General features: G+C 55.7%; 5 protein-coding genes across 5 annotated transcripts; 1 reads left to right on the top strand and 4 right to left on the bottom strand.

Annotated features, from left to right (window-relative positions):
• Window positions 1-4: 4 nt before the first annotated feature.
• On the bottom strand, window positions 5-10715 carry PTSG_12640 (uncharacterized protein). The gene is made up of 28 exons (XM_004991552.1): window positions 10564-10715; window positions 10194-10259; window positions 9928-9991; window positions 9556-9695; window positions 9224-9363; window positions 8922-9022; window positions 8228-8514; window positions 7954-8028; window positions 7527-7673; window positions 7222-7368; window positions 6793-6927; window positions 6219-6521; window positions 5699-5891; window positions 5352-5523; window positions 5052-5154; window positions 4813-4909; window positions 4531-4632; window positions 4014-4177; window positions 3526-3748; window positions 2900-3351; window positions 2536-2699; window positions 2139-2226; window positions 1802-1903; window positions 1381-1512; window positions 1021-1113; window positions 823-882; window positions 539-667; window positions 5-276 (listed from the first exon to the last, which is right to left on the bottom strand). The coding sequence occupies exons 1-28, from the start codon at window positions 10597-10599 to the stop codon at window positions 199-201; spliced, it is 3993 nt and encodes a 1330-aa protein (XP_004991609.1). The 5' UTR covers window positions 10600-10715; the 3' UTR covers window positions 5-198.
• PTSG_12639 (uncharacterized protein) lies at window positions 10654-11621 on the bottom strand. The gene is made up of 3 exons (XM_004991551.1): window positions 11490-11621; window positions 11071-11161; window positions 10654-10805 (listed from the first exon to the last, which is right to left on the bottom strand). The coding sequence occupies exons 1-3, from the start codon at window positions 11589-11591 to the stop codon at window positions 10783-10785; spliced, it is 216 nt and encodes a 71-aa protein (XP_004991608.1). The 5' UTR covers window positions 11592-11621; the 3' UTR covers window positions 10654-10782.
• Window positions 11622-17637, top strand: PTSG_07804 (uncharacterized protein). The gene is made up of 13 exons (XM_004991550.1): window positions 11622-11814; window positions 12087-13018; window positions 13301-13528; window positions 13670-13738; window positions 14013-14129; window positions 14372-14399; window positions 14586-14703; window positions 14987-15340; window positions 15723-15841; window positions 16067-16179; window positions 16451-16584; window positions 16876-17043; window positions 17340-17637. Exons 1-13 carry the CDS (start codon window positions 11724-11726, stop codon window positions 17434-17436), a joined length of 2568 nt encoding a protein of 855 aa, XP_004991607.1. The 5' UTR covers window positions 11622-11723; the 3' UTR covers window positions 17437-17637.
• PTSG_12638 (uncharacterized protein) lies at window positions 17607-17993 on the bottom strand (the record flags this gene model as incomplete). Its single annotated transcript, XM_004991549.1, has 1 exon — window positions 17607-17993. One exon carries the CDS (start codon window positions 17991-17993, stop codon window positions 17607-17609), a length of 387 nt encoding a protein of 128 aa, XP_004991606.1.
• An 80-nt stretch (window positions 17994-18073) lies between these two features.
• Window positions 18074-18409, bottom strand: PTSG_12637 (uncharacterized protein; the record flags this gene model as incomplete). Its single annotated transcript, XM_004991548.1, has 2 exons — window positions 18074-18226; window positions 18353-18409. 2 exons carry the CDS (start codon window positions 18407-18409, stop codon window positions 18074-18076), a joined length of 210 nt encoding a protein of 69 aa, XP_004991605.1.
• Window positions 18410-18737: the final 328 nt, after the last annotated feature.

The following is an 18737-nucleotide window of genomic DNA, read 5'->3' as shown; positions in this document are numbered from 1 at the left end:
TCAACACACACACACACACACACACACACACACACACACACACACACACACAAGATTGTCAGCTCGAAGCAACGGATGCGACACGCACAGCAATACACAAATCCACAACAAACGCAGAAGAAAAGAAGAAGGAACGAACAAACAGCAACAACAGCAGCACCCAAGTGCATGTGAATGCGTGTCTCATCTTTCTTCTTGTTAGTTCTTGAGCCCCATTCTCGCCTTCTCCAGAATGTCCTTGCGGATGCGCGGGTAGTCGGGGTTTGCCTTGAGCACCTGCAAACAGGACCAATGTTGTTGTGGGGGGGGGGTCCCGAGTTGAGGACCCGGCGAACAGGGAAATGGGAAGGGGGATGCACACACACACACACACACACACACACACACACACACACACACACACACACACACACACACACACACACAGACAGCCAGACTGACAGACAGACTGACAGACAGACAGACAGACACACACACAAACATACAGACACACACACACAGAGCATTGCACAATACGCGACGTGCCAACAAGACAAACCGCGTGGCAGATGTCGATGGCGTCGACGAAGCGCTTGGCCTTGAGGTAGTTGAAGGCGAGCTTGTACCCGACGGCCGGATCCGCGGCCGTGCTGAAGCTCCACGCGTTTTCGTAAAACTCAGCAGCATTCTAAACGCGCAGACGAAACGCAAACAGACACACACACAGCAGACACAGTGTCAGTGTGTGTGTGTGTGTGTGTGTGTGTGTGTGTGTGTGTGTGTGTGTGTGTGTGTGTGCAGGACGTGAACAAGGAAGAACCGCTCGACAACACTGGTGCTCACCGCATATGACTGCTCCTTCTCCATGATGTATCCCATGTACTCCCACGCCTTGCTGCAGCTCTGCAGACACGTGCAACACACACGACAGCACGCAAGCAATTAAAGCCAAGGGTGAGCTAACGACAACAACAGCAACAAGAATGACAGCAAGAACAACGAGGACAAGAACAGCAGCAGCAGCAGCCTTCCATGACGCACCTTGTTGTGCTGAAGAATCTTCTTAAGGAGATCCTGTGCCAGATCGTACTTGCCGCTGTTGATGTAGATGTACGACAGCAGCAGCCACGCCCCCTGCTCACACACGTACGCATGGACACACCCAACAAACGGACGGACACAGGAACATATCCCACGCGCAGGCACACGTGTGAGAAGTTGGCGTTTAGACAAAACAGGCCCATCCGCATCAATCGTTGTGGATCAGGGAGAAACGAGCAGAAGCAGCTGTCACGAGTACACCACCCGATTCCAGCACACGAGCAAATTGCGTTGAGACAACTCAAACACAATCAAGCCTAAACACAACTCAACAAAGCAAACGACAGGGCAGCAGCACACCTCAAACTCCTCTGCGTCGTCGGAGTTCCACTCGAGTTTCGTCACGCGCTTGAGCTGGTGGCGCGCTTTTGGTGTGTTCTTCAGCTGCATGTACGTGCGCGCCATGCCCAGGATCGCCCCAACCTCCTCCCGCTGCACGCACGGTTGTTGGCGGACGAGGAGGGTGTCGGAGGAGGTGTCGTTGCGTTGATCAGGAGTGAGCGCGAGTGAAGCGGATGAACACGACTAACACAAGCATGCACAACCACACGAGCTGACGCGGTACATCAACGGTCAAGACAACACCAGCAACGAGGACAAGGAGATCGAGGAGGAGGAGGAGGAGGAGGAGGAGGAGGAGGAGAAGAAGAAGAAGCACAACAACAACAAGAGCAACAACAACAACAACAACAACAACAGGTTCCAGTGCAAATGTGCAGACCTGTTCGCTGGCGAGGGCGGTGAAGTTCGCGAGGGCCTTTTCCATCTGCTGCTTGGATTTGCTCGCTGCAAGCGCATAGTTCTGCAGCAGCTTGTACTTGAGCTGAAACACACGGACATGGATGGACATAACAAACAGGGGAGGTGTTGCATGGATGGTGTGTGTGAGTGTGTGTTCGACAAGCAGAAGTGAGTCACACGTGCAGATTTATGCAAGGCAAACAGACATGAAGCTGAAATCAACGCTGGCACGCACAACACACAACACACACACACACACACACACACACACACACACACACACACACACACACACACACACACACAAAGACACACACCTTTGAGCTCTCGCCAAGGGAGGCGAGTTCTGCGAGGAGCTTCTCTGCGGTCTTTGCGCCCATCTGCAGCGCCTCAGAGGCCGAGTCACTGGTCGCGTGGCGGCGGCATGGCATGGTGAGGGCGAGCGAGGAGGGGTGAGGTCAAAGAAGGACAGCAAGCCACTCAAGAGGGAATGTCACTGGGTGGGGTGGACAGCGGTAGAATCACCCGCCACGGCGACCCAGTGCCAATGCCACAGACAAACAGACAAGACAGGCAAGACACACACACACACACACACACACACACACGCACGCACGCACACACGCACGCACACACACACACACACACACACACGCACACACGCACGCACACGCACGCACGCGCACACGCACGCACAAGCCCACTCAGCCGCACCCAGCAGCGGTTGGCTCCGAGGTGCCGAGGGAGGTGTCATCTGGGTTGAGGCAGATCTCGACCATGTGGTAAAGGGCCTTGACGCCGTAGTCGGAGTCCTTGCGCGCTTTGTTCAGCGCCTTGAGCGCCTCGTTTGGCCGCTGCTGGTACCGCCGCAGCACACCCTGTTGTCGTCGCGGTCGGTGGGTTGGAGGAGGGTGGTTGCATGTGAGGACTGTGGCATAAACAACAAGTGGAGTAGCAGCATGCAAGCGAAACCCCAACACACAGACATACACACAACCAAACACACACACACACACACCACCACCACCACCACCACCACCGCTCCTGCTCCCTCACAAGTCAACATGGCGTCACGTACGCGGCAGTAGTTGAGGCCTGGCTCCGTCTCGGGGCGTGCGCAGGCGGTTTCGGCCTGGGTGATGTACTTGTCGCAGGCGTCCAGCTTCCCCGCGCGGCGATTGAGGTCAATCAAACGCGACAACGCCTCGTAGTGCTCGGGCTGCTTGTCCAGCAGCTGCTGCAGGTGGAACGTGGCAGAGTCATACTCGTGCTTGCGGAACATGATGTCGGCCATCATCATTGCTGCCTCGCCCTGCTCCTGCGCAGACAGCAGCGCGCCCTGCTGCAGCAGCGGCGACAGCTGGAACTGGGCAGCCTCGAGGTCGCCTCGGTCAAGGTGCAGCTTGGCCAGGGCAAGCATGGCGCGGGAGTTGGCCTGGTCAAACGACAGCGCTTCCTGGTACGCCGCCGTCGCCTTGCTGTAGTTGTGCTCGTCCTCCTCATAGTACTTGGCAATCTGGAACGACAGCTCTGAGGAGGTGGTGGAGCAGGGTGTGCGAGTGTGTGATTGAGTGAGTGTGTGCGTGATGGAGTGAGTCACTGAGTGCGTGTATACAGTGAAAGACACGAGTACGAAGTGCTCAACTCAAACACAAACGTTCACACCAACACCACCCGCTTCCAAACAAGTAAGGTGCGCCGTACCTGCAGCCGTCTGCTGCTGCTGCTTAAGCGACTCCGGCTGCTCGGCCGACACGCGCGAGATGACCTGGGACTGCAGCTTGCGTGCACGCTGCAGCGTGTCAATGGCGGCAGAGATGTCCGTGGACTGCTTGTGCACACGGGCGAGCATCTCGTAGTCCTTGACGGTCTGCACCATGCCCTCAATCGTGTCCTGGTTGGACGAGGCAAGCGCATCCTCAAGCACCTGATGGGAAGCAGAGGAGGAGGAGGAGGAGGAGGGGAGAGGATATAATTAGGGTGCTGGATTGGCGTATGCGATGTGCAACATTTTTGTACAACATCGAGGCCTTGGCGGGGTTGAGTTCCAACACGCACACAGACAGAGAGTCAGAGGCAAACACACACACACACACACACACACGCACGCACGCACACACACACACACACACACACACACACACACACACACACACACACACACACAGACGCAGACAGACGTGTCCACGTACGCGCTTGGCCTTGTCAAAGTTCTTGAGCTTGAGGTGGAGCTCGGCGAGTGCAGAGCGGAGGTGCGGCTGCTCCCCGTTCTTCACCGCCGCCTCGTAATACTTGATGGCCCGGTTGAAGTCGTGTGTCCGCACAAGTGCAGCGCCAATCTTGCTCGCGAGCGTGCCTGCAAGCAACCATGAAAACACACACGACATTGGAGTTATTGCGAGAACTGAGCTGGCAAGAAAGCTTTGAAGGGCAGCATGGCAGCACAGACAAAACAACAAAATCCCATGAAGGCAACACGTGAAGGCAACAAATAAACAAGACAGCAAACACACACACACAAACAAACAAACAAACAAACAAACAAACAAACAAACAAAACACAAACACACGCACACAAACAAACAAACGAACAAACAAACAAAACACAAACACACGCACACAAACAAACAAACGAACACACAAACACACAAACAAACAAACAAACACACACACACATACACAACTGCATGACGATGAAAAAGACCGCACCATCGCGTGGGTTCTGCTTGAGCGCAGTCTCGTACACGTTGATGGCCTTGTCTGGTTCCTGGATGGCCATGTACGCATCGCCAAGCAGCAGATACGAGTGGCCTGGCAAAGCAAGGCACGCAAGGGTGAGGCCGTGCGCGTGCATGCGATGAACAAACATATGCACAGGCCGACACCGTGCCGTGCGTGCTGGTGTCCACCAGTAGACGAGGCGCACCACGCACTGCAAGTACTTGACACCAGCGCGAGCCCTCTCCGACCACACGTTCAAAGGCTACGCACTGGTTGGGTTCTGCTCGACGAGCTCCTTGTAGCATGCCGCGTACACCCGCTTATCCTTGCGGTGGTGCAGGTAGATGTGCGCCATCTTCTCCTTTGCCTGTCGTCGCAACATGATGCATAAACATGGTTCAAAGAGGGCGTATGCATTACACCACGCAACAAACCGGCACAAGCGCCAGCACCGTCACCACTAGCACCAACACCAGCAGCAGCAGCTGCAAACTACTGGTAGGACGGACCTGGATGTAGTACGGTTCCTCACGCCCAACTCCGCGGAGAAGGTCAAGGGCGCCTTCAACGTCCCCACGCTTCAGCGCAAGCTCAGACTGGGCCAGGGTCACCCTGCACACGTGGACACGGGCGCGGGGATGTGGATGCGGTTGTGGTTGTGTGAACGATGTGCGGTATGGCATGGCGCAATGTGTTGTTGAAGCGACGACACGACGTGAATTGCCAGCTAGTTCACACCCATGTAGTGTGACAAGACAGTCTACAAACAAAGAAACAAACAATCAGCAAAGGAGGAGCACGTTGTGTACCTGACAGCCTCTGCGGTGTCCCTGAACTGGTTTTCGGCCTCGGTAAGGACCTTGGCGGCGTCGTTGAGGCGGTTGGCAGCAATATGCACGTCGGCGAGCGTCAGGAACACCGTGACGCGATCTGTAACGGGCGCAGACCGCTTCACAGGCCGGCTCGTCTTCGTGTTTTGCACTGCACAGTTCGGTGTTGTGCACGAGAGATGAAGCAACGTTCAGGTCAAAACCGTGACGCAACAAGCATCACCACAATCGTCAGCATCACCATCACACACACACGCACAAGAGCGCCATATAAACACACACACACACACAACGAACCAGCCAACGAACCAGCCATTCTCACGCACCGACTTTGCGGACCCCAGGGATCTTCATGGCGGCCTGCATGCTCTTGAGGGCGTCAGTGGTCTTGTCCTCGGCGAGGTGGATGCGCGCCTGCAGCACGTGGTACAGCGGCAGGTCCCGGATCTCAAAGTTGTAGCTCAGTCCGTTCTGCAGCGCCTGCAACGCCGTGCCGTAGTTGCCCATCGCAAGTTGGATCTGTTGTGGAGACAAGAGAAGCGGGTGTGTGAGTGTGTGTGAGAGAGAGAGAGAGTGAGTGAGTAAGTGTGTGTGTGTGTGCGAGTATGTGAGTGAGTGAGTGAGTGAGTATGTGAGTGAGTGCGACCGAGTGTGAGTGTGTGAGTGTGCGAGTGTGTGAGTGTGTGAGTGTGTGTGAGTGAGTATGTGAGTGAGTATGTGCGACCGTGTGTGTGAGTATGTGCGACCATGTGTGTGTGGAGGGGGGCAGCGTGTCGTTCGGAAACACGCAGCACCCACGGCATGAGCTACTTCCACCCCCAAAACAAAGCCACCACGACAGCGCACCTCGGCCATGAGGAGGTGTGCTTCCGTGAAGCCGGTGTTCATCTTGAGGCAGTGCTGCGCGCCACTCTGTGCGGCCACAAGATCGCCGCTGAGGAAGCGCACGCGGGCGAGGAGATACGCGGCCTCAATGCATCCCGGACACAGCTTGACCAGGGCCTCCAGCGGCATGCTCGCCTTGTCCAGGATGGGCGAGGCTGCGTCGCCAGAGGTCGGCGGGTGGGCGGGAGCGTACTGGAGATAGAGCTTGGCGATGCTGACGAGCAGCTCGGGCTGCAGCTCGAGGAAGTACGTCGGGGATGGCGCCTGCAAGGGGTGGTGATGAGGAGGGAAGGTGGTGATATGGGATGCAACGGTGCGGAGGAGAACAGGTGACGTGTGGACAACGGCATCAGAGGCAGAGTGTTTTCAGACTGCCCTTGCCCTTACCTCCCCTCACACAGACGCACAGAAGGAAGGACAGATGCACAGACACACAGAAGGAAGGACAGACGCACAGACACACACAGACACACACGCCCACGCACGCATGCACGCACACACACAGCATGCACGCACACTCATCACGACATGTCACCTTCGTCTTGATGGTTGTGAGGTGCGCCTTGACGGCCGTGTCCAGCAGTTTTGTGGTGTCGGGAACAGGGTCGTTGCGCTTGCTGCTGAGCAGGGCGCGCAGATAGCACAGCTCCGCAGACGTCTCAGCAGAGGCCTGATGTGGTTTGATGGGATGTGACGTAACATGGCACGGCGATGGTGATTGCAGGGGTGAGAAGGAAGTCAAGTGGGCCATCCGTGACAGCAATGTTGTTTCCGAGCACGCACCCACGCGTATGAACCTTGTACGCCACAACTAGCAACAAACAAACAAACAAACAAACAAACAAACACACACACACACACATACACAAACCAGGCAAACACACGCACACAGGCAACCAGGCAAACACACACACACAGGCAAACACAAACACACATACATACACACACACAGGCAAACACACACCTGGATCTCGGAGAGGAAGTCGAGCTGTGTCTGCGCGTCGTCAAGTTGACCGATGAGGATCTGGCAGTGGATGATGCCGTGCAGAGCACCCACGCTCGACTCGTCAAGCTGCATCGCCTTCTTGTACAGCTTGTGCGCAGCGCCTTGCTGCTCACGTGTGGAGTGAGTGTGTGAATCGTGTGTTCGAAATAGCGGGGTGAGTGCAGCAGGAACAATGTTGCGACAAGAATGCACGTACAAGTGAATGCGCACATGTGTTTGTGTGTGTGCGTGTGTGTGTGCGTGTGTGAGCAACAAGTGCGTACGTGATCGCGCATGAGCTGCTGGTGGGCCATCTCCTCAAAGTAGACGGCAACGGTGTTGTCCATCTGCATGGCGCGGTCAAGCATCGTCCGCGTCTGCTGCAGCACCTGCTGGTTCCGCCCAGAAACGCGCGCAGGCGCCCGGCTCAGCTGCATTGGGGGGGGGGGGGGTTGTGTGTGTGTGTTTGCGCGTTTGTTTGCGCGTTTGAGAGAGAGAGAGAGAGAGAGAGAGAGAGAGAGAGAGAGAGAGAGACAGAGACAGAGACAGAGAGAGAGAGAGACAGAGAGAGGCGAGTCGGAGAGAACGCGTGGTCTCAGCGCGTGCGCATGAAGTGACATGAGATGCTCAACACAAACACAAGCACAAGCACAAATGCAAAGGCAAACAAGTAGGCACAGGCAGGACATGGGTGAGTTAGGGTGGTCTCACGTTGTAGTAGAGGCGGTGGCTCTGCGGCTCGACGTTGTCGAGGATGGTGATGATTTTGCCAAGCACGCCCGCAGCCTGGCAGACGGGTACAGGACAAACAAGCGTCGACACATGGGGACCAGGGAGGTGAGTGAAAGGAGATGATGCAAGAACAGGCAAACACACGCACGACGACGACGACGACGACGACGACGACGACGACAACCAACAACAACAACAACAACAACAACAACAACAACAACAACAACAACAACAACATCACACACCAGCGCACCTCCTCGTATTGGCCTGTGCGTGCGAGGATGCACAGGCTCTGGATATGGAGGGCGGGGATGCAGTCTGGGTTGATGTTGGTGCAGCGGCGCGTGGTGTCCAGCGCGCCGTCCCAGTCGTTGAGGGCAAGGTGCGCCCACGCCTTTGCAATGAGCGCGGGGATGAACGTCGGGAAGAGGGCGACGGCCTGGTTCAGCAGCACAAGTGCATCGTCGTAGTTGTGCTTGACGGAGAGCATAAACTCCGCCTTGCCCAGCAGCGCTTCGAGGTGCGTCTGGTCGCTCCGGCCTGGCACATGGAGGGCGTTGTTTGTTGTTTGTTGTTTGTTGTTTGTTTGTTTGTTTGTTTGTTTGTTTGTTTGTTTGTTTGTTTGTTTGTTTGTTTGTTTGTTTGTTTGTTTGTTTGTTTGTTTGTTTGTTTGTTTGTTGTTGTTGTTTGTTGTTTGTTGTGGTGGTGGTGGTCATGATGGTGCGAGGCAGGGAGGAGAAGGAGGAGGTGGTGGTGAGCCGGACAGACTGATCGACGTTGAGCTTAAGACGCTTAGCACGACCAGAACAGCAATACCAGCAAACACAATGCGGCAAGAACAGCAACCTCACAACACATCGCACATCAGCACGACCAACAAACTGCATCACCAACACCGCCACCAACACCATCACCAGCAGCAGCACCAGCAGCAGCATTGGCCGCACCTTGGAAGGGCTTGAGAGCCTCCTCAAAGTACTTGATGGACTTCTTCGCGTGGGATTCGCGCCCGCTCGTGATGTCGATCCACCCGCGTGTCGCCAGCCCGCTGGCGGTGGTGGTGGCGAGGGTGGCGGTGGTATTGGTGTGAGGATAAACATGCAGCGTTCACGTCCAATGTGCTGAAACATAACGCCATTGAGGACACCAGCACACACACACACACACACACGTACGCACACACACACACGTACGCACACACACGCACACACACACACGCACGCACACACACACACACGCATGAGCGTACTCTGAGGAGGCGTTATTGAGCTTGAGCATCTTGTCGACGATATCGCGGGCCTTGTCGGTCTTGCCCGTGTGCCACATGACGAGCGCAGCCTGATGCAGCGACACCTCCCCGCTCTCCTTCAGCCCGGCCTTGAACCGCCCCTGCAGAGTTGCCGGCCGGTTGTTGTTGGTGGTGGCGTGAACAGAAGAGAGAGAGAGAGAGGGAGGGAGATGGAAGCGAGGAAATGAGAGATGATCCAACCACCAGCACGCTCTCAAACCACACACATTGTACACACACACACACACACACACACACACACACACACACACACACACACACACTTTGCACACCTCGAGGTCTTTGACGGCGTCCTTGTCCACAATGTCTGCTTGCTTGTGCGCGTGGATGAGACCCAAAACGGCGGCAATACCAACGTCCCGGCTGTCCACGAGCTTCTGCAGGTTGCGGATGCCCTCTGGCCGCTGTGCACCTACAGAAATGAGATGAATGAGTGAGTGCGGATGAGGAGTGAGTGAGGATGAGGAGTGAGTGAGTGAGAATGAGGAGTGAGACAAAGACAAACACAGACACTCACACAGATGTACAGACATACACACGTACAGACAAACACACACACACACACACACACACAGGTACACGCACTCTCACACACATACTGCAGGCAACGTACTGCTCTCAAACACATACTGCAGGCAACGTACTGTCCATGACTTGGGAAAAGCCATTCCACAGGTGCATGACGGGATCGTTGCCAAGCTTCTTCAGCTATCACAGGAAACAGGAGGTAACAAATAAAAGGGCGGTGACGACGATGTTGACCATGAGATGAACGCAGAGGAAAAAGCACGCTCCAAAGCTGCATGCACGGCGGTTTCACTCTCGAGGGCACACAATAACTGACAACAATTATGAACAACAGCGACAGGGCGGTGCCATTCTTAGGCAAGTGTGAGTGCTTGTGACGCACCCCTTGTTTGACGGCAATCTGAACATGTCGCCAGTATCCGAGGCGAGCGTAAAAGTTGATGCCAGCCTGGCGGACAAACAAGCAGCAAGCAGTTAGCCAAGCAAACCAAACAAACAACAACAGCAACAACAACAACAACAACAACAACAACAACAACAACAACAACAGCAGCAACAACAACAACAACAACAACAACAACAACAACAACAACAACAACAACAACAACAACAAGCAAGCAAGCAAGGCACCATCAACACCATTCATGGGTGGCTTGTTTGGTGTAGTTTCCAAGCTGCACTCGCTGAACAATCGCTGCAACATACACACCCGCACACACCACACACAGAGTCAGCTGTGTATCCATGCATACCTGGTGGACTTGTTCGTCCAGCTCGTATGATGACATGGTCGCCCGTTCCCTCTGCTTGGCTGCGTGTGGCTGTTGTGTTATCCTCTGCTGCACTCCCTCAAGCACTCGCTCGCTTGGCCAGCCAATCGATTGGTTGTTTGGTTGCAGTTGCTTTGGCTGACGGTTTTTGGATTTACGAAAAGCAAAGCAAGATGTACACAAATTTTACATAACGCAGCCTCAATCTTTCTTGATGTCGGCACCTGTAGTCGGATATGCGGGTGGGTTGTTGGCCAGCAAACAGCAAACAGCAGCGCAAAAGCAGGCATGTCGTGCACCCAAGAAAGGAGAGAAGCGCAAAGCAGGCACGTTGTGCACGGAGAGAGGCGCAAGTGGGCGTGAGAAGTACATCTTTTTGCTCCACCTCCTTTGAAGTCAATCGCGTTTCAACAGTGCATGTACACAGCCCATTTGTGACACATTCATAGCAGTGCACGCGTGCATGCATTGAAGCAGGCCCTAACTGACTTGATTTGATGGCCTCCATGAGAGCAATGTTATTCCTGTGCCTGTCCTCCATCTTATCCAACTCTCGCCTTCGAATGTGCGCCGGCATGTCCTACAAGGTCGCAGCAAAGAGCACAGTAGCACACCATGACAGTGTGGGAGAATGTGTGAGTGGCGACAGAAGCAAGAAAACAACAAACGGCACACAGCAACCACACCAAAGAGCACAGTGACCAGCAAACAAGTCACGCAGTAGATTAAGGCTGTCACCCACGCAGCACAACATCAAGCACACGCGAGAGTACTGAAGGGACCCGTACACTCTCACAAACTACCAAAGGTTCATCATATACACACACAAACGACACCACCAAAAAAGGATGCACCCAAAAGCACATGCAAACATCACACAACAAGAGCTGCGCCATGCCATGGCTCACCTTGAGCACGTCCTCTGGCTCTGGCGTGGCGTACTTGAGCAGCGCGACGCCAATCCCAATGATCACGGCGCTGGAGCCAAGCATCGTCATCCCGCGACCCATGTTGTCGGTGTGCGCGCAAAGCAGCCTGCAACAAGTGCAAAATGCACTTTGTGCTGTAGATTTCCGACCTCGGTTTGGATTCGCGACCTGCGCAGCACCAGCCACACCCTTCACCCTCAGCTTGTCGTCATCATGGCTCGCCGCCGCCCGCAATGGATTGAGGATGACGATGATGATGGAGTTGAGCTGACGCGGAGCGAGAGCGCCAGCGCCCACTCACAAGGTCAGCGCCAGCGCTCAAGGTCCCGCTGTGTTTGCATGGTTCCGTGTGCTGATGGTCTGCTGACGTTGTCGTCAAGCGTGTGAGACCCTGGTCCTCCCCGCCTTGCACACCTTTTCCACTTGCTCCCTCGCTCACTCACATCATCTGGACCTACATTGCACTTGAACCCCATGGTCACATCCGTCAACACCGCCATCCTCATCGTCCACATCCGTCAACACAAACAACTGCCACCGTTGCCGTGCTATGTCGATCGCGCACCGTACGCACAGCGGCGAGAGCGCGTCCCCAGGCCAGGCCACACGACCGACCCCGCGCCCAGTCGCACCATCACCACCATCGTCACCATGGTCGGCCCCACCACAAAGACCCGCACAAGCACCGCCATCGCCATCAGCAGCAACACCATGGGAAATCAGGCAAGCACAGCTCACCCAGCCACCCAGAGAAGCACAAGGAGCACAAGGCCAAGAAGAAGCCGGCTGGGCAGCCTGCCGCCAGCAGCAGCACGAGCAGCAGCAGCCCTCGTCATACAGACGCGCAGAAGAAGAAGAAGCAGCACCAGCACAAGCACCAGCAGCAAGCGCAGCCGGGCAAGAAGCACGGCGGGCACCACCGCAAGAGCAAAGTGGCCCCCGCCAGCGCCAGCGCCGCGTCTCGCCCTGCAGATGATGGCGGCGCTACTGCGGCAACAACGAATGAGACGTCGTTTGCCCGCCTCCCTTCCAACGGCTCCCTCGGAGCCATGCTGCTGTCTGTTGACAACGGCATCAGCGATGGCAGAGGCGGTGGTGCCCTCGATCCGGGCATGCAGGCAGGCTCGCACTACTACCCCAGCAGTGACCTCCCTTCTGTTGTGTCGCCATCACAGGAATCGTCGCTTGCCCGCGCAGGCCTCATATCACACGACTATGGCGGTGCTGCCGTCGGCGACAACGATGACGACGACGATCACTTTCGCCCGGAGGAGCTTAACCCGACGTTCACCCTGCGGCGACAGCGACGCCTAAGCCGCCGCCGCGCAAGCATGGCTGGGAACGAGCTTGACCTTGAGGCGGTGGGTGCTGGTCCGCGCCCTGGTCGTGGCGCCCGGTATGGCCGCGACGCCGTTGACCCGCCCGCACTGCAGCCGATTGGCGAGATTGTGCGGCAGGGCCTGCACGATATCGGGGACACGCTGCGCCGCGGACGCAGCCGGCGATCGGTGGGGGTTTTTGCTTGTCGTGTGTGTGTGTGTGTGTTTGCGTGTGTGTGTGTTTGTGTAGCGTGTGTGTGTTTGCGTGTGTGTGTGTGTTTGTGTGTGTGTGTGTGTGTGTGTGTGTGTGTGTGTGTGTGTGTGTGTGTGTGTGTGTGTGTGTGTGTGTGTGTGTGTTTGTGTGTGTGTGTGTGTGTGTATGTGTTGTGTATCCGCGAACAAGCGTGTGGTTTGGCTGTATATATGAGGGGTGCCACTCATGCCCATCCACTGCTTGTTGTGCACCAACAGAGACACCTGAACCCGGTCCCTGCTGCGGAATCGCGTCGTGCACGCGAGGAGAGGCAGCAGGAGGAAGAAGACAACGCAGACGACGAGAAGAAGAAGAAGAAGAAGAAGAAAGACAAGAAGGAAAAGGGCAAGAAGAAGGACAAGAAGGACGACAAGAGGAAAAAGAAGAGCAGATTTTCGTTCTCCGGTCTCACGGGCACGCTCAGGCGCAAGATGAAGATTGCAAAGGTGCGTACATGTGTGTGTGTGTGTGTGCGTGTGCGTGTGCGTGTGTTTTGGAGTCTTTACATGTGCACGCGCGCTCATTCTCGCAACACCCCCTTCGCCTTCGCTTTGCTGCCGCTGCGGCTGCCGTGGCGTGGTGGACAGGGGCGGGAGAAGCTGCAGAAATTGGCCGTGCACCGCCCGTTCTTCACCTGGTGGGTCTCCGTCACACAGGTGCGTCCACTCGTGTCAACAGGCCTGCATACATATGTGCGTGTGTGCGTGTGCGTGTGCGTGTGTGTGTTTCATGTGTGTATGTGTGGTGTATGCATGTGGCACATGTGGTTTGCCTCTTCTGAGAAACACTTTGGTGCATTTGGGCGCTGGCACTTGACTCCAATGCTCGGGTCAGCTCACCCGATTACTACTACACACACACACACACACACACACACACACACACACACACACACACACACACACACACACACACACACACACACGCCAGGTTGCTGTGATTGCGCTTGTGCTGTTTCTGTACGACCGCGCACCCATCAACTTTGAGACGCAGACGGACTCGACAGAGCCGCTGCTGCAGCCAGACCAGTCCTACCTCGTCCTCACCGTAAGACCAGCACAGCACCTGTGTGTGTGTGTGTGTGTGTGTGTGTGTGTGTGTGTGTGTCGTCTGTGTGTGTGTGTGTGTGTGTGTGTGTGTGTGTGTGTGTGTGTGTGTGTGTGCCTCTGTGTGTGCCTCTGTGTGTGCATCTATGTGCGTGCATGTGTGTGTGTGTGTGTTGCTGAGAACAGTGTTCAAACGCTTCCTGCTTTCCCCTCACGCACGTGATGATGTCCTTGCGCTTGCAGTACGAAGTGACAGCCAACTTCTGGTTTGGTGAGCCCATGCGACAATGACACCGTCGTGAAAGGCGCATGACATGTTCCCACATCCGCAGATGCATTGACAATCAGTAGCACCACCACCACCACCACTGTGTCAATCACACACCCCACCCCCACAACCAACCACCACCATCTTCACCAATCAACCACATCACCACCACCGCCCCCTCTTGTGCAGGGCCGCGCCACGAGGACTTGGTGATTCTCGGAGCAAAGTATCTACCGTGCATGGGCAAGGACAAATATGTCACAGACACGTTCATCAAACCGCAACTGGAATTGGAACAACAGATGGGGTGCGTGCACACGCGTGTGTTTCTTTCATTGACGTGGTGGATGTGTTTCTAAGCATACGTGTGTGGGTATGTGCGTGCGAATATGTGTGTGTGTGTACGTGCGTGTGTGTATGTGTATGTATGTAAGTATGTGCGTGCGTATGTGTGTATGTATGTGAGAACCACGTGTTCTCTTGTGGACATTGGCCATTTTATAACATGACACCACGACGTTCCCTCACCCCACCCCACCACCACGATCACCACTCACCACCACCACCACCACCACCACCACCATGGTCAGGTGCTGCATCAACTCTGGGGTGTGCTGGAGCACGGTTGAGAGCGACTGCCAGTACACGTTTGACGATTCGCAGATGTGTGGCGGACCGTCCTGTTGCGTAAACCCGGACGCGTTCCCCGGCTGCGAACTCAGGGATGACATCACATCGAGCGAGCGGACGTGTACATGTGCCATCCAGGCCCGCCCCTGCTGCTACGGGCTGGCAGGGCAGTGCACGCTCACCACCAAGGAGACGTGCGAGTCCAAGGCGCTGCGCGGTGTGTTCCATCCAAACAAGGTGTCGTGCCAGCAGGCCAACTGCCTGGAGGACAAGTGCGGGCTCTCTCCGTTCGCCCGGAATGCGCCGGACCAGTGGTGTGTTAATGGCGATGATGGCGATGATGGTGATTGATGGTAGTGAAGGTGATAGTGTGATGGCGATGGCGCCGATGAGAGGATTGCTTGATGCTGATGTTGAAGGTTGGAAAAGCGAGCGGACCCCAGAGGGTAGCGGGTGTTCTTTCTCTTTGGTGTTGTGCCTGTTTGTCCCATTTCAGTTTGTGGCATTGTCACTTGGAGTTTTTTTTTTTTTTTGGTTTGTTTGTTTCTTACTCGAGGCAAGCCCACTCACTCTCATTCCTCATTCACTTGACTGTCACACCACCACCACCTCGTCATCAACACCACCACCACGACCTCATCGTCAACACCACCACGACCTCAACAACACCACCACCACCGCTGCTATGTTGCACAGGTACCGGTTCTTCCTCGCCATTTTCCTGCACGCTGGCGGCATTCACCTCTTTGTTGTTCTCCTCCTGCAGTTTTCGCTGCTCCCCGATGTCGAGCGCATCGCCGGCTGGTGGCGTGTCGGTCAGTTCCTGCTGCAGGGGAGGGGGGCATTGTGTGATGTGTGTATGTGTGTATGTGTGTGTGCGAGTGTGTGCGTGTGTGTGTGTGCGTGTATGCTCGTGTGTTTGTGCGTGTTTGCTCATGTGTGTGTGTGTGTGTGTGTGTGTGATGTGTGATTCTCCTTTCTTCCCACCTCACCACCACCACCACCGACACCACCATCACCACCACCACCCTCCAATGCAGCGTTCATCTACATGATCAGCGGGGCGGGCGGGTTTGTCATCAGCGGCCTCTTCTCCCGCTATCAGGTCACCGTCGGCGCTTCCGGCGCAAACTTTGGCATCCTCGCAGCACTGGTGCGTCGTGGTGATGTTGGATGTGTGGTGGTGATGGGGGTTATGCTGAGGGGTGATGCCGTGTGTGACGGACTAAGGGGATGTCGAGGTGGTGTTGGGTGTTCTTGGGGTGGCGCTGAGGTGCATTCTGAGTCACACACACACACTCACACACACATTTACACAAACACACACACACACTCCCCCTTACTCCTACTCATACCCTTTGCACGCTTACACTCACCCTTGCACCCACCCTTCTCCCCTTCCCACCCCCACCCGCCTTTGGTAGGTGGTTGAGCTGGTGCAGTCGTGGAAGTTTATTGAGCGGCCGGGCTCGGAGCTGGCCAAACTCATCGTCATCATCGTCCTTGCATTCGCCATTGGTATCCTGCCTTACGTCGACAACTACTCCCACATTGGCGGGTGAGTCGTCGCCGCACCTCGAGGAGAAATGCAGGAGGGGGAAGAGATCGTTTGCTGTCATGTGGCGTGTTCAGTGCGCGCGTGTGCTGTGCAAAGTGTGTGTTTGTTGGGGGGGGGGTTCCATGAGCGCTGTGCGGGCTTGCTTGGAGAGCATGTATTCTGCCATTGCGGCTGCTGTGCTGAGGACACGCTCCTGGTCACCCGAACACTCACCTTTTCTTCCAAACCCTTGCCACCACACCGCTCACCGCAACATTCCAATCAACCATTTCTTCCCTCCCTGCTTGACAGGTTCCTGTTTGGGATGCTTGCAGCGCTTGCGTTTCTGCCGCATATCACCTTTGGCACGCGGGACAAGGCGAAGAAGCACCTGCTCTCCATTCTTGCGCTCGGGGGCATTGTTGCTGCCTTTGTTGTGCTTTTCACCATCTTTTACGCCGCCACCATCCCGGGCTGCAGGTCTGTGTGTGTGTGTGTGTGTGTGTGTGTGTGTGTGTGTGTGCGTGTGTGTGTGTGTGTGTGTGTTTCTCCTTCTCGGTCTCTCCCATCCTCTTCCCCTCCCCCCTCTCCTCTCCCTCTCACTGTGCCAACGACGTCGACGCAACCCGCAACCCTCATGCCCTTGTGTACTGTCACGTTTGTCCTTGGTGCGTCCACCTTGGATCTCATCTCCGCCCCCTCACCCCACTGTCATCACTGACGCTCCGTACTCCAACCCTGACCATCCCCCCCCCTCCCCAACGCCACCGCTGCAGCTTCTGCGGGTACCTCAACTGCGTTGATCTGCTGCAGGACTTTTGTGCAAACCATGGCCAGGCCTCGGACGAGCCCCTCTCCATCGACTTCCCTTGACCATCGATCGACTGACTCGCCCTCACCAATTCACGCACAGTGCAAAGCTTCGGACCCCTCAACCGCGTGTACCGCACGAGGCAAACCGCCTTACACTCACACATCGCTGCACACACGCACGCACACATGCCTTGCTCGCCTGCCATGGGCGGTCATCATAGCTGCTGTTGTTACCCTTGATTATATCTGTGACAAACTCGAGACAAGAAGCACAAACCAAACCAAAACGACACAAAACACCACACACGTACAGGCCGGTGTGGCAGCACAGAGCTGGCCCAAGCGCACGAAGAACGGCACACAACAACACGACTCGTGCTGTACCATGACTCAACACCAGCAACACAGTGGCAAGAGAACAACACATTGCCAAGGACAAACCACCAGGCACGAAAGACGCAACAGCAAAGAACCCCAATTTCACGTGGACGATGATAGTCGCGCAACAAGAGTGCAGCTAGCATGCACACGCGTGACAATCGAGGCTCACATGGATACACAAGCATAGACAAAGATGATTGAAGGACAGGAAACCACACCATGGGTGGCGCAACCATTGGCAGCTGCGAGGGCACGGTCACAGCCACCGATTTGCCACACCACACCACAGACGGTGGCCACGACGAGTCACGAGAGCTTAGGCGGAGCGAACCTTCTTGCCAGTGTTGGTGGCGAGGCAGAACACGCCGCCAACAACGCTGACCATGACGGCCGTGGTGGTGAGCATGGCAAGGCGGTACTTGGCCTTGTCACCAGGCAGGCGCATCGACAGAATGTCCTTGGAAGCCGTCTGGTGCGTGCGTTGCGGGAAGGGAAACGTGAGTGCGACGGCGTGGATCCAAAACACCAAATGCAGTCACACACGCACATGCATGCACACATACACGCACATGCAAACGCATGAAACCCCATGTACCTGGAAGAGCTTCTGCTTGGAAGGGATGGGGTTAGGGTTGTTCACAAACTGATCCATGGCGACTGGTTGGTTGGTTGGTTGGTTGGTTGGTTGGTTGGTTGGTTGTGGTTGTTGTGGATTCACTGCGCGTTGGCAATTGTGAGGGAGATGGCGATTGTTGGGTGAGAAGCAGTGCACAACAAGATTGACGTTGTGTGCCCACAACAGCATGCAAATGGGTGTGCTTGCCCTTGCCGACACATCGAGAGAGAGAGAGAGAGCAGGCAGAGAAAGAGAGAGCACAGAGAGAGAGAGAGAGAGAGAGAGAGAGAGAGAGAGAGAGAGAGAGAGAGCAGAGAGGGAGAGAGAGAGAGAGAGAGAGAGAGAGAGAGAGAGAGAGAGAGAC

The sequence above is a fragment of the Salpingoeca rosetta genome, assembly GCF_000188695.1.
Source record: "Salpingoeca rosetta unplaced genomic scaffold supercont1.19, whole genome shotgun sequence".
Classification (NCBI taxonomy): domain Eukaryota; class Choanoflagellata; order Craspedida; family Salpingoecidae; genus Salpingoeca; species Salpingoeca rosetta.
This window is presented reverse-complemented; position numbering and strand designations above follow the sequence as displayed.

Excerpts from the sequence above, each read along its gene's own strand:
- PTSG_12640 (XM_004991552.1), bottom strand. The coding sequence starts at position 10,599 with ATGTCATCATACGAGCTGGACGAACAAGTCCACCAG. Across the intron at positions 9,696-9,927 it reads CTTTTCCCAAGTCATGGACA|GTGCACAGCGGCCAGAGGGC; the intron begins GTACGTTGCCTG and ends TCATTTCTGTAG. Across the intron at positions 4,178-4,530 it reads CAAGCAGAACCCACGCGATG|GCACGCTCGCGAGCAAGATT; the intron begins GTGCGGTCTTTT and ends GGTTGCTTGCAG.
- PTSG_12639 (XM_004991551.1), bottom strand. The coding sequence starts at position 11,591 with ATGGGTCGCGGGATGACGATGCTTGGCTCCAGCGCCGTGATCATTGGG. Across the intron at positions 11,162-11,489 it reads AGCCAGAGGACGTGCTCAAG|GACATGCCGGCGCACATTCG; the intron begins GTGAGCCATGGC and ends GCGACCTTGTAG. Across the intron at positions 10,806-11,070 it reads CATGGAGGCCATCAAATCAA|GTGCCGACATCAAGAAAGAT; the intron begins GTCAGTTAGGGC and ends ATCCGACTACAG.
- PTSG_07804 (XM_004991550.1), top strand. The coding sequence starts at position 11,724 with ATGGCTCGCCGCCGCCCGCAATGGATTGAGGATGACGATGATGATGGA. Across the intron at positions 13,019-13,300 it reads GCGGACGCAGCCGGCGATCG|AGACACCTGAACCCGGTCCC; the intron begins GTGGGGGTTTTT and ends GTGCACCAACAG. Across the intron at positions 14,704-14,986 it reads GAATTGGAACAACAGATGGG|GTGCTGCATCAACTCTGGGG; the intron begins GTGCGTGCACAC and ends CACCATGGTCAG.